The sequence below is a fragment of the Notothenia coriiceps genome, unplaced genomic scaffold, assembly GCF_000735185.1.
Source record: "Notothenia coriiceps isolate Sejong01 unplaced genomic scaffold, NC01 NC01_scaffold00037246, whole genome shotgun sequence".
Taxonomy (NCBI): domain Eukaryota; kingdom Metazoa; phylum Chordata; class Actinopteri; order Perciformes; family Nototheniidae; genus Notothenia; species Notothenia coriiceps.
In genome coordinates, this window is record NW_011369947.1 from 25,328,886 (window position 1) to 25,342,924 (window position 14,039).

General features: G+C 40.0%; 1 protein-coding gene across 1 annotated transcript in view; it reads right to left on the reverse strand.

Annotated features, from left to right (window-relative positions):
* LOC104966549 (low-density lipoprotein receptor-related protein 1B-like) overlaps window positions 1-13,723 on the reverse strand; it is a 15,396-nt gene extending 1,673 nt beyond the window's left edge. Inside the window, exons 1-9 of the mRNA XM_010795733.1 lie at window positions 13,681-13,723; window positions 11,603-11,722; window positions 10,120-10,248; window positions 9,507-9,629; window positions 8,256-8,396; window positions 7,859-8,046; window positions 5,873-6,056; window positions 5,697-5,782; window positions 1,691-1,813 (exon numbers count right to left, since the gene is read on the reverse strand). Coding sequence (XP_010794035.1) covers window positions 1,691-1,813; window positions 5,697-5,782; window positions 5,873-6,056; window positions 7,859-8,046; window positions 8,256-8,396; window positions 9,507-9,629; window positions 10,120-10,248; window positions 11,603-11,722; window positions 13,681-13,723 — 1,137 coding nt within the window. The remainder of the gene's footprint in view (window positions 1-1,690; window positions 1,814-5,696; window positions 5,783-5,872; window positions 6,057-7,858; window positions 8,047-8,255; window positions 8,397-9,506; window positions 9,630-10,119; window positions 10,249-11,602; window positions 11,723-13,680) is intronic.
* Between the last annotated feature and the right edge of the window lie 316 nt (window positions 13,724-14,039).

Genomic DNA, 14,039 nt, shown 5'->3' on the forward strand with positions numbered 1-14,039 from the left:
ATTTTTTTGTGCAATAATTTTTCTCTAAAGAATTGTATTTATTAATCTATCTTCAAAACACCTTAAATTAAGATTAACTCCTTGATTGGACCTTTTAAAATATGTATTTTAGCCAGAAGAATAGTTGTATTTATTAACTGTGTGCGGTCTTCATTCACAAGCCCAAATAAAATAGGAAAGGGTGTAAATTTAAATTCAATATTTGCCACCAAATAATTTGCAAAACATTATGATTTGTTTGGAAACATTTTCATTATTAAGATTTTTTTAATTTGAACCTCTTTTCCTTTCTCGTTCTCGATCCTCCTTAGCAACGGTCATTACAGTCCTTGACAGCGGCCTGTTCTACTGGATTTACAACATGTCACATGTTCTGACATGACCAATCAGAACTTTATTTAGCCTCCGTATTGTTTATTTGTGGGTCGCACATTTGTTTTTATTCATTGAGTTGAAAAAGGTTGGGAACCGCTGTACAAGATTATTATTAAAAATGCCTAAACAGCGACACCTGCACGACAGACAAAAGGGGAAAGTGCAGCCTGTGTGAAGTGGTTCTGCCCACCACCACTTCACACAGGCTGCACTTTCCCCTTTTGTCTGTCGTGCAGGTGTCGCTGTTTAGGCATTTTTAATAATAATCTTGTACAGCGGTTCCCAACCTTTNACTGTTTCTTCAACTTGAGGCAGTGTCCACGAGTCCTGGTGTTATAATCCCGTTGTAGTGGGCATGATGTTTTGTAGATTTTAATTAATGACCCAGTGTTCCTTCCGCTATCAAATGCAAAACACCTTCTGTGACATCACTGAAGTTTAAATTCTAAAGCCCTTCACCCCAAAAGGCACAGTGCAACACAAGATAAAAAGAGTAGAAATAAACACAAAAAAGGATAACATCTACAATTTAACGACATAGTTTTAATTAAGCTATTGAATTCAATTAATATCCGTCTTGGTCCAATGAAACTCCTATCTTGGCACAGAAAAAAGACTCAGACCTACTCTCTGATACCAAATATGTGTCTATCATGGCAATCCTATACACTCAGCAGTGGATATCAGTGGCTCTTTTAATTACCCCGATGTGAGAAGCTCCCCGATCTGTGTCTCAGGCAGTTTGTCCTCGTGCTAAGCTGTGGCAGCGGCTCAAACCCAGACTGTGGAAGCAATTGAGCTGAATGAGCTTAATACCCCCAACACACCAATGCTAATGAGATGTGGGACGGGGGCCCAGCAGGTGATCTCCCAGAGTCCCCTGTGTCTGGGCTCCGATCCCATGACCCTGACCAAATCTTGGAAATTACACCACAGAGCGCGATTGTACCATTATGCTTATTATATTCATCCAAAAGCCATTGATGATATTCCTATCATCACTGGCGCACATTCATTGTTGTTAAGCTAACAGGCCGTTGGCTGCCCACAGAACAAATTCATTATGATGACTGTATAAAAGGATAAAGGGCGCCCATCTTCAGCTAAGCAGAGATAATATGGTTAACCATACTTAAACAGATGACTCATCTTTACAATGCATGTTAATAATTCAAATACATTTGCAGAAAACTGGTGAGGGCAAGGAAAGGTAAAATAATTGTGACAAACAAGCAAAGTACAGCCAATGAATATAGGGTCAAATGACACAAGGCACCATATGGCATGCAGTCAGAGCAACTAAACCCCGTGGTACCTTCAGGTCACTCCCATTGAGGCGCATTCTGTTGATTTTCCGACCACTTGGCCTAGTTGAGTCCACCCAATAGATGAATTCCTTCTTGTAGTCGAAGTCTATGTGGATGACGTTGTTGAGGCCCTGAGGGACACAAAGAAGAGAGAAAGCACAATATATATAAAAATGAGAATTTTCATTCAATGACACTAGTAACAATAAGATAATGTTCCAGCAGCCATGTCGTAGATGAGCAACTTGCAGCAGGGTCACATGCTGTGGAAGCATTGACTTTATTTTATTGATTGTTCATGTTTCTTCTAGTGTTTTTTTTAATGTGACGGAGCATAGGGTACTTTCTTAAAGATGTTCCTGTTGTCTATGTTGTTTTAAAACGTGGATACCTTGTCTTTCAACTGCAAACCAAATGTACCTATGGGTATAAATAAATAACCTGAATGTGAGTTCCCTATGAGGGTGAACCAACTATAAAGATACTTTTTCATTGGCAAAAAGGTGAACAATAGTGTCTATGGAATAATTCCTTTCTGAAAGACAATTTATGATGCATTTTAGGAGCAAATGCTTGTAATATACGAAACCTAAAATCTGTTATTAAATGGATTGACTTTAACGGCTGCAGCGCAGTTCATGATCCGTACTTGTGTCTAACAGATATGCTCCTTTTTTAATCAATACAAGTGTTTACTGCTATGTGGTTGAACGCACAAAGCAAATCTGTACTGTATGTATCAAGGCAATTATCTTCCTTCAATTTCATCAGTTTTACATGTAACTACAGAACAGTGATGTGTGTTCTAAGAACAGATACCCTTCACTTAACAGTTCCTCTTCAAATCCTGAATGAGGATTGAAACTGCTGATGTGTGAACGCTCAGTTCTTTCTCTTTAAAATGCAAGTCAATACAAAACCAATCCATGGAGGTACAAATTAAAAACATATTTGAAATTCCTAAAAGGTGGATAGGCTAACATGATGAGAAACATATACAAACAAGCCCAACTTCCACAGTTTCTGTTTGTGTTGTGTTATTTACTTCAGAAGCACTATTGATTCAGGTGGGTTCCCCATAGGTTGCAATGCGTTCAGCAATACATAGCACTTGAAGAGCCAGTGAAGCCTCCAGTTCTCGTGGAAGGTGAAGTCCTATCAAAGCAGGAGAGTGAGGTACTTCCATTCTCTGTCATGCTCACATGACCCCACTGTCAGTCAGATGGAGCTGCTCACCAAACGAGTGCCCCCACCCTGCTCTCTCTCACCGTGGGTGCAGACAAAAGGTGTCAGATAATCTGACAGGCGAAATGAGACATCTTCATCAGATCATCAACAACCTCACAGACAGGTGGGAAAGGGTCCACGGGGACTTCCTTTTTCTCTCCAAACATCAGCCTAAGAGATAGAACCTGCATGCCCCTTTTATCAGTGTATCTTTCCCTCCCCATTCATTCTCCAGGAAGAAACTATACGGACCAACAATCTAGAAAATGTTAACAGTCTTGAGATAACAGATTCTGAAAATGGATGCGATTTTAATTCTATGAATACTATAACATCTATGTATCTATCCATCTATCTATCTATCCATCTATCCATCAATCCATCCATCCATCTATCTATCTATCTATCTATCTATCCATCCATCCATCCATCCATCCATCCATCCATCCATCTATCTATCTATCCATCCATCAATCCATCCATCCATCTATCTATCTATCTATCCATCCATCTATCTATCTATCCATCTAGACATCAATCCATCCATCCATCTATCTATCTATCTATATATCCATCCATCTATATATCTATCCATCAATCCATCCATCCACCTATCTATCTATCTATCTATCTATCTATCTATCTATCTATCTATCTATCTATCCATCCATCCATCCATCCATCCATCTATCTATCCATCCATCCATCCATCTATCCATCAATCCATCCATCCACCTATCTATCTGTCTATCTATCTATCTATCTATCTATCAATCTATCTATCTATCTATTCATCCATATATCTATCTATCCATCCATCCATCCATCCATCCATCAATCCATCAATCCATCAATCCATCAATCCATCCATCCATCCATCCATCCATGGCCCACAAACCCTTATTTTTGCTGGAATACACCTATCTATCTATCAACTACAAACTGTGTGTTGTTACCGAAATTCACAGTGAAACCACGAGCGGCCAACAATAAATTCAATCACCTAGCAACTCACTTGTGTGAGATTTGTTTCCGTTTCTGCTAGTGTTGTGAGTATACAATTACTACGGCCAAATTAAACTAATAAATGGGTAATGACTTCAGACGTTCAACTTTAAAAAAACAAGTGCCAACTGCCAACATAGGCAACAATATATAGATATGTGGGTAATCCAACTAATTAACCAAAGCAAACCAATAATACAAAGTAAGACAACAAAATCAAACACACCGAATGTGTTTAAAAAAAGTGGAGGAGGGATTATTGCCATTGATTGTGGTGGGAAGTCACATTCATGCTTACAGCCAAAGCAATGCATAAAACATACCTAATAGCATGAACATATCATCTGAACAGGGGGTTCTAATGGTGTGGTAAAGTGATATGAGGTCAGTAAAGTATCCACCACCACTTAGTAAAGCCATCTGCATATTTCCCTCTCTAGCTTCTATTAACGCTAACACATAGTGATTAAAGTGAGTTGTGGCTGATGAGAACTCCGATACAGACACTAGAGTACATGGAGTCAGGAGGTTAATTCGACTGTGAGAGGAGACTGCAGGATACCCCAAGGCAGATTTACAGTAAATCACAGCCAACCATTTGTGATAATCAACAGTCAGATTCAAGCATCGCCATGAGCAGCTGTGATGACACCTAGGAATGATTGAAATAGCTTTTCCACAGGGTCCTCTGTCAAGTGATTTTACTCTCAGACAATCAGGGGGTTCGGGAGATAGCTCCTTGAGGATGAGGGTTTTAACCACCTACATGTATGCACAGATTTTTTTACAATTTTTACCAATTTTACAATAGGGAGGCAGACAGCATTTCCACATTTAAGAGTAGGTTAAAGTACTTCCTTTTTAATAAGGCCTATAGTTAGAGCTGGTTCCAGGCTTGCCTACAACATCCTTATAGGTCCTTATCCTTATTTCAATTTATTTTATTTGTACGTCATATTTTATTTAATAGATTTTTTTTAAACTTTATTTTATTAGTATTTTATATCCCATCTTGTAATTTTTTTAAATTCTTGAAATGAATTTGTTCATTGTCATTTGTGTTTGTTGATCTGTAAAGCCCCCTGAGACATGTGTATTGTGATATTGGGCTATATAAAGAAAATATGATTTCATTTCATTTTACAGAGTAAAGCTAAATGTATTAGAATAGAATAGAATATAATTCCTTTATTGTCATCGCACCAGGTACAAAGCAATTTAAAAAAGCAATGAAGTATTGTTTGATAAAAGGCATTATTTTCAGTAAAAAGGGTATATCTTCAAGATTCAATATTTTCATATGCTTCCTCAGATTAAGAAAGGAACAGAGGGTACATAGACTAGAACCCACCGATTTAATGAAAATGTTTAGTTTTTCAATAGTATATTATTATTATTATTATTATTATTATTCCTAGGACATTTTACAGCAGCATCCGTGCCTTCCCCAACATTTGTTGTCCACCATTTCTAAAACAAAACATTGCTTTCGCTATTCAATAAGGTCACACTTGCGATATCTTTCGATGCCCTCTGCAAAGGTACTGTTTCTTCACACTGACTAAAATATGTGTTTAAATATATGTATATATATATATATATATATATCTGACACTGGTAGTTTAGAAAGGAAAAAACTTAAAGAAGACAAGATGGTAATTCCAATATCAATCTGTTGATGCCTCTACGCAGTATATCAATCTGATAATGGCGAACAATCATCGTCTATCCTGTGTTCAATTTCACTACAGGCACTATGGCGGTGATGCAGAAAGCGCTTACCTGTTTCAAGATGGTGTAATTTGAGCCATCCACGCTCAGCTTCCTGATCTCATGGTGGTCCGCCATAATGAGAAAAGGCTCTTCAGCTGAAATGAGGAACATGTAGTGTTAGAGAACCAATGGGACTTGCAGTCCCTCACTGGAATTATGCAAGTGTAGAGATGAAAAAGACTGACCTGTCAGAGCCTTGCATGTGTTGGGGTTTCGGTCCAATGCTTCGTAGCCATCCACACACAGGCATTTGTAAGAGCCGTAAGTGTTGATGCAGCGCTGGCTACAAGGAAGGGTAGTGGAGCATTCGTCAACATCCACACATGTCTTCCCATCATCCTTCAGGTGGAAACCAGGCCAGCATTTACACTGATGACATATAAAACAGAACAAATGTTAGGGTTAGGGGTTAAAACCAGAAAGAAGCGACCATCTTCATATAACTCCTGAATAGTGAATGGTAGAGTCATGGAAATTGGTGTATATGTTTTTCTCCTCCCTTCTCTTCAGTGTGCCGAGTGGCGCCCATAGCTAATTAATTTGATCTAGCTCCCCATATAGTAACATAAGGGAGCATCTGCATATAACTCCAGAACGCTAAATTGTAGAGCCATAAAAGTGTGTGTCCATCATAGTCTACTCCTACTGCTTAAGTGTAGGACATTTGACATTTCTATCTGTTTCCTTTGATATAGCTGCCAGTGGACCCCCATTCTAAAATATTCTGAAAAGTGTTACAACTTATGATATCTCGTTAAGGGAAGGTTGTAGCAACTCGGGACCAAGACTGGCATGTTCAGGGTGGCCAAAAACCACCCTATACACCAGTATTTCCAGTTAATTGGACCCTTAGTTCCTGAGTTATGAAGAGCTCCTGCTGGGGTTAGGTTGGGGTTAGGGTAATTTGTAAGTGAGACTTGATCATGAATTTCGGGAATGGAAGACAAGAGCCTTCTTTCTCTCTTTTAAAAAAATGATTATAAAACAAACCATTTGAGTTCTTTATACAAGCGTTATTGTAGCTATGCTATTCAAGCAGTGCACCTATTCATGCTGTGCTTTTACAGTCATTTTAGATCCATTTCTAACAACAGACAATTTATTTCAGACTCCAGTACCTTTGCCTCAAAGGAATGCAGGTCAGCACTGACAAATATCTTAAACCCTCGCATCCGAACATGACATCAAAGCTGTGATACATACTGTACCGTGGCTCAACAAATCCAATCGCACTTCAGTTACCAGGCCCCCCCTCCCCCTCAAATAACTCAAAGTGCTTGTATCAGCTGCTATGGACCCAGAGCAAATCCCTTTCTTATCCACAGTTATAACCTTGAGGGCCTTTCTGCTGATCTTCCTGTTCAGGCCACCAATGGATGAGCTAAGGGTCTGCATTGATGTGCTCCCTGTACGGCTCTGCCCCTGACATGACAGGAAAGAGAGGTTTTCTGTGATTTCCACCAGTTTTCCGATGCAGTGAACACCGTCTCATGGAGGAGTAAGAGAGGTGCAATACAGAGACGAAGATATAAACTGCTGCAGGACGATAAAAGTGCAGCCAATGGAGTTCTCCAGTGGACGTGGCCTTGACCTGGATTCAATCCTATCATCACATGCCACCAATGCCAGGCACGGCACAATTGCCCGGCACCATGAGGAGGCACAGAAAAAAGTTGGCATATCATCAGACTCTCCTTACAGCATTCAAGGTTATTTAAAAAGCAACAAGCTTAACCTATATATGCTCCGAACCATTTTCATCTCATCAATTATGTGCAAAGTAAGGCTTGATTTATTATCACTAACACATCATCAATGCCCACCTTCTACTAATGATGCTATAGCTTAGAACTCTGGTCAGTATGATATCAAATGTTCCACTGTAGTCATTTTCTTTATATCTGAATATTATGTTGCAAGTCACAATGTGGGAAGTAGGCCACATAAAAGCTGGGATTCATGTCTACAATTTAACACAGTGGGGTCACAGAGTTTGCATTTGGAAGGCAGTTTGCTTTTGCACCAAACCACAGTGACAAGCTCGTAGCTTGTTCGGAAAATGGTTGAATTTTCAGCTTTTACTGGAGGAATAAGGCTGTAGCCAGCAAGTCATTCAGAGGAGGAATGTACTTTGGAGCAACTGAAGCGTGACTAGTCCACTGGTCATTTACCTTGTATCCCACAGGAAGATCTTGGCAGTCCTGAGTGCACCCACTGATTCGACGGTTCAAGCATTCGTTAACATTACAGTTTCTCTCATCCGACCGGTCTCCACAATCATCTCTGCCATCACAGAGGTTTCCCTCGGAGATGCAGCGTCCATTGGAGCACATGTAGAAGGAGCCGTTGCACAAGCTTCCTGAAAAGAGCAAGATATGACTGTCACTGGCACGAAGCCCTGTAATTTATCATCAAAGTTTGGGGAATGTTTTTGACATTTTCAAGATAGCTCTCCCGGTTTTAGTGCCTTTTCTATCCGCCACATGTCCCCGGCAGTTTGCTGGGCGAGTAATACTGCTGGTGACACTGATGAAGGGATTCCAGAAGCAAGCCAAGCAGCAGTCTTACCTGCGGCCAGACATTTGAGGTTCAGAGGCAGTTCGTCAGAGTGGTCGGGACAGTCTGCGTAGCCGTCACACTCCCACTGAGAGCTGAGGAGACAGCGGCCGTCCCCGCAGCGAAACTCTTCTGATCCACAGGAGCGGTAGGCTGAAGGAAGAAAGACAGACGTTTTTCATCAAGTTACACTGGGTCTGACACAGCTTCAGATGGAACAGAATTAAGTTCACATAGTGAAAATAAGCTTTTTCACTGCCATTGTTCATATTTCAATGAAGCACTCTCATAGAGCCATTTGGAGGTGTAATGGTGTGCACAGCTGCATCGGACAGTATTTCAATTAAAGTATAAATGTTTCATCAGCCCAAGAAATCACAGATCAGTTCTCTGGCAGAAAATGCCCTCTAGTTCAGACACCAAAAATGGTATATACCCAAATAAAAATCTGGGTGTCATTTTTTCATAATAAAATTAAAACGATATATCAAATAAGAGAAACTAAGACCAGTCCAGCCTGTTCTACAATAATCTAGCTTTAGAGCACCTCGTTTGAGCATGTATTTAAATGAGATATTATATATTAAACCCTTTATACAGATAATCACTCCATCCTTTCAATCAATGTTTCTTCATTTCATATATTTGCATCAATAACTGGCAAAGGTACGGGGAATGCAATAATGGAATAAAAAACTGTTTCGACCAATTATTATTATTTTGCATTGTAATGTGATTTCCTGACTTCCTGTAATGTTTGTTATCAAACGCACGCACAATGAATTAACATTCATTTATTTCCTTTTGGTCTGGGGAGTGCCTTTATTAGAGACCAAGAGGTGGAAAGGGGATAACATTGCCCTGAAATGTTCCCAAATTGGGAATCAAACCTGCATATGTGGTGGCAGACACATGGGCCGCCAGCTCTAACCACTGAGTTATACTGCAGCTCTAAATCAAAGTCCGGTACTTCATGTAACACAATCGTGCCACATATTTGAACCAGATTTTATTCTAGGCTTCACTTACTTCACTGGTCTATTTGACCCTTATTCACTTAGTCTTTTCATTCCATTTAATAACTGTCTCCTACCACAGAGAACCCATTTTCTTGAGGAAGACTGTGCAAATGTGCAGTTATCAAACCATTGAAAAGATTGTCTACCATTTCTAAGTTAGGAAACTATCTAGTGCAACTTCTTTTGAAAAAAGACATATTCATATACCATTGGTGTTTATTACAAGCAACATAACTATACGAACCACATTCCACCGACTCATCAGACCCATCTCCACAGTCGTCATCGTGGTCGCAGACGAATCGCTGGGGGATGCACGCTTTGTTGCGGCAGCGAAACGAGCTGTCATCACATGTGTTGTTGGGTGCTAATGCATGAAAATAAATGGTTTCAAGAGGCTAATCAACGGATAAACATTTTTTCTTCTGAACATGGTAGGCTTCCTCGGTGTGTAAAATGTCAACTTTCGTGAGCCTTATGCTTCTGTGATTGAAATTGTTCCTCCACTATTGAATCAAAGAAAGACTAGAATGAACAATTACTTTTGAATGGTTCAGGACCAATTTGTGGAAGGCAATCAAGATTATGCCAGCTAGAGAAGGCTGACATTTTACAAGAACTTCCTTTGTGCTATTTTCTTAAACTAAAGTTGTCTTCTTTTCCTGCTTGGAATAAAAATATGCAAACTAATTTACAGTACAGTCGGCGTTTTTTCAGTTTTTCACAGTTAGATATTAAGTTCTACACAACTGAAACCAAGCAACAATTAGCTTTTTTATGGGAATTCTGGGATAACATTATATTTGTTGTTGCTGCAGAGAAGATATCAATATGTAAAACCAGAGTTTAGAGCTTACCGCAGCCAGCTGCAGACAGCTCGTCGCTCCCGTCGGGGCAGTCCCTTTCACCATCACAGAGCCAGCGTTTTGGAACACAGGCGTATGACCCGGGGCAGCTGAACAGCCCAGGAGCACATGTCACTAAGCCTGAGAGGAAAACAAGGCCACATGCCCAACACAATAGGTCAAACGCAATACAGAGAGAAATATGTACAAGCCCGGTATACTTAAACAAAGTATATTAATTTGTACTTGTTCGGATAGTAATTTAACATTTATCTGTAACGCCAATAGATCACAGCAGTTTTTCAACCCTCATGGGAGCAGTGCTCATATGTATTACTAAAGTAAAAGTAGCAAAACTACAGTGTTAAAATATTTTGTTACAAATAAAAGTCCTGCATTCCATTTGTACTCAGGTAAAAGTATAGGCATCAATATAAAATGTGGTGATTTCCCTTTCCTGTAGTTTGTTATATAGGCTTTTGTAAATGGTCTGCACAAATCCCAAAGTTCCCTCCAGTAGGGATTTTCTCTCCAATACACTCCTCCCTCCAATCCTTTGTTTACATCCCTTACATAGTGACATCACATTACTTGTCAATACTGTGGGCAGTCCCCACAGGAGCAATTTTGGGAGAAGTGTCTTGCCCAAGGACACAACGTCATGCTGACTGCAGTGGGGAGTGAACCAGTGCTCCCCTGATCCGAAGATCAGCGCAATTACCCACAGCCTCCCTGTCACTATGCAACTCTCACACTTCTATTGGCTAGCACTCTGACACATTGTATGTGATAGGCTAAGGGGTGGGAAATCTCTGAGCAGTTGAGAAATCCCAACAGAGCAAGCCCGCTAACCAATCAGAGCAGACCGGGCTCTGGTTTCAGAGAGAGGGGGAAAAGAGGTGCAGTTCCCCTTGTGCATGCCAACAAATAATGATTGTGCCGTTTTAACATTTTCAATGTTTCGCTTGTATTCTGTAAGTCAGCAATACTGAGCTTTTACATTAGAGCTTAAAAAAGAAAAACATAGCTGCACTGAGATATAAAGGTAGATACAGAAGTTCAATTAGGCATGCCTAGCCAAATGCATGTCTTCTTTTTTTTTTGTACCATGAAACCTTTGGGCAATTGCATTCATATTTCCTCCACATCCCATTACAATCCAATCACGCAACAAATGTTCACAGCAATGTTGGTCGCTTTATTGTGGTTGGATTGCTTTTATTTTATTTCAGAATTCATTACGTACACATCTCATTTGCCCATTGAAATAAAAAAGCTGTGCCCCTCGGGTCTCGGTGATGAGAAATGTATTTGCCTCAGTGCCTACTTGAATCATTAGAAAGACCTGCGGACTAATTTGGTGTCTCATTAAGATTGTTTCAATTCTGTCCATTTGTTTTCAAGCTCTGTTACAGTGAACACATGGAGGTATGCAGCGCATGTGACCTTTTACACCCACAGCAGACTCCTCAAAACATCTGAAAGGGACACTTACCGCAGATCTGCACGCTCTCGTCCAGGCCATCCTCACAGTCGTTCTCGCCATCACATAGCCATTGTTTAGCTATGCATTTGTTCTTCGAGCAGGCGAACTGGTTCCACAAGCATGACGAGTCTGCAGAGGGCAGAGGGAAAGACGGAAAGACATTTCAATGATATAAATCAATCAAAAATAAGGAGGAAACAACAGCAAAGGTGATATACTTTATAGTAGGGGCAGAGGGTTTTTTAAATCGTGACACAACAATTGGGTTAGCTTCTATTTGCCCCGTGGCTTGCTTCTTTTACTTTTTTTCCAATTCGCAGCAAACATGAGCTGCCACGACAAACACTGTTTGTTTCACAGAAGACATTTTGATTAAAGCTCCTGGTTTCTGTTCATCCGGGGAAATTAAAACATCAACTGAACACAAAACAGAGTCTTTATTAAATATTGTATCAATAACAAAGCAAGTATTCACTATTTTGTTCTCTTATTGTAAATTGAAAAGAAACTAAGCTGCTGGGGGTGACAAGAAACAGTTGGGTGTCAACTCGGCTGTTCAACGTGCTAAAGCCGTTGTGTGAAATGTGGATTTATTCATAATCTGCGCTGAGTTTGTTTCACTGAGCCACCCACTCTCCCTGGGAAGCCGTTTCTCTGGTCTCTGTCTCTCAGATGTAAGGCCTAGCAAAGACGGCAGGAGCTTTGAAGAGATGTGGAGGGAAGGAAGGGGTAATGTGTGCTTCAGGTCACATCAGTTCAAGGAAAACTGAGGGTGGGGGGTAGGTACGGGGAGTCTCTCTCACTGCGTTGCTTTCCTTCCTTTCGGACTTTGTAAATCCCACCAGCTTTCTACGTGCTTTGATACGGTGTTGTGAGATATGGATAAGATAAAAATTAAATGGCTAAATCTGGAAAAGCATGATTATGAAGATGGAATTTGCATTTCAATCAGCTGCTTCAAGTGTCTAACAAAAAAACAGGTCTGTAGCACATTACATGTATCAAAGAGAGACTTTCATGTCTCACTTTCAATAGTTTTTCACTGAGAAGAAAAGCGCATTATCTGTTGTGGAGTGACAAATGACTGTTTCATCTTATCACATGAGGAATTTCAAATTCTTTCTGAAATGTAATGACATTTTCCTCAAACCACTTTGCCGTCGCAATCAGATAATCGGTGGCTGGAGCGTTTTATATGGTAATTAACCCAGAGGAATGGGAATATTGTCTATTTTGCCTGAAAAAGCTATTCAGAACTTCTCAAAGAATCGTGGCGAAATTCATATCGGCTCTGATATAAGCGCATTTGAAGCATGGGATGTTATCATTTCACACGGGCACAAATGACATTTTAAGATAAAGGAATGGGAAAGCTGTTCATGTGTTATGCATCTCTCTAACAACATTCATGGCCAATTTACTCAATAAATCAGATAACTTGAAGAGCGTTAAATATGAGAACCGGATATCACTGCACAGTGTTGCACTGTGCTGCAAACATATGTTGCAAGTGGAATGTGAACAAATGTGCTGGTTCATTATACAGGAAGCAGTCAAGTGAGAGAACTGTAACTTCTCTGCCCAAAACTCAAAGGCAAAGACTTCAAAGATCTATGGTCATATTTTGTTATTCTTCTTGAAAAAAGTCCCTTATCGGCCTCCAACTACCAGAGTCTGGATGGTTTGAAGGCTAAATTAATCATACATAAACACGACATACTAAAAGCTCTGTGAGGCTGTACTAACGTATAGCGGTCTCTCAAGCTAAATGTTAATGTCAGCACGCTAACATGCTCATAATGATAATGTTAACATGCCTATATTTGGCAGGTGTGATATTTTACACATGTTGTCCCTATCTTAGTTCCGTGTGGTAGCATGCTAACATGTGCTTGTTAGAAATTAATACTTAGCACAGCTGAGGCTGATGGTGATGTCACACAGTCAAGTGGGTACACATCTGACGGGGTACTGACGTGAACAAGATTTTATGAACCAAATGTTCTGGCAATCAATTCCATAATAGTTTTGACTGCAAAACAAGAATGACAACTAATGGGATTAGTAAATTCAAGAGGATAAGTTGCCTGGGAACCCTGAAGCTCTGTACGGAGTGTTGTACCAACCCATTATCTATCAAGTGGAGATATTTCTTTGCAAGTATTATGTTTGACCTACTGGTGCTATATGAAAGGTCAAGGGTTCACCCAAGATATGATATAGTATATAACAGCGGTTCCCAACCTTTTTCAATTCAGGGCCCACTTAAGAATCAAAAATATTTTTGCGGCCCACATTCAACCATAAACAATACGGAGCCTAAATAAAGTTCTGATTCAATTCAGAACATGTGACACGTTTTTAAATCCAGTAGAGACCGCTGTCAAGGACTGTAATGGCCGTTGCTAAGGAGGATCAAGAAAGGAAAAGAGGTTAAAATAAAAAA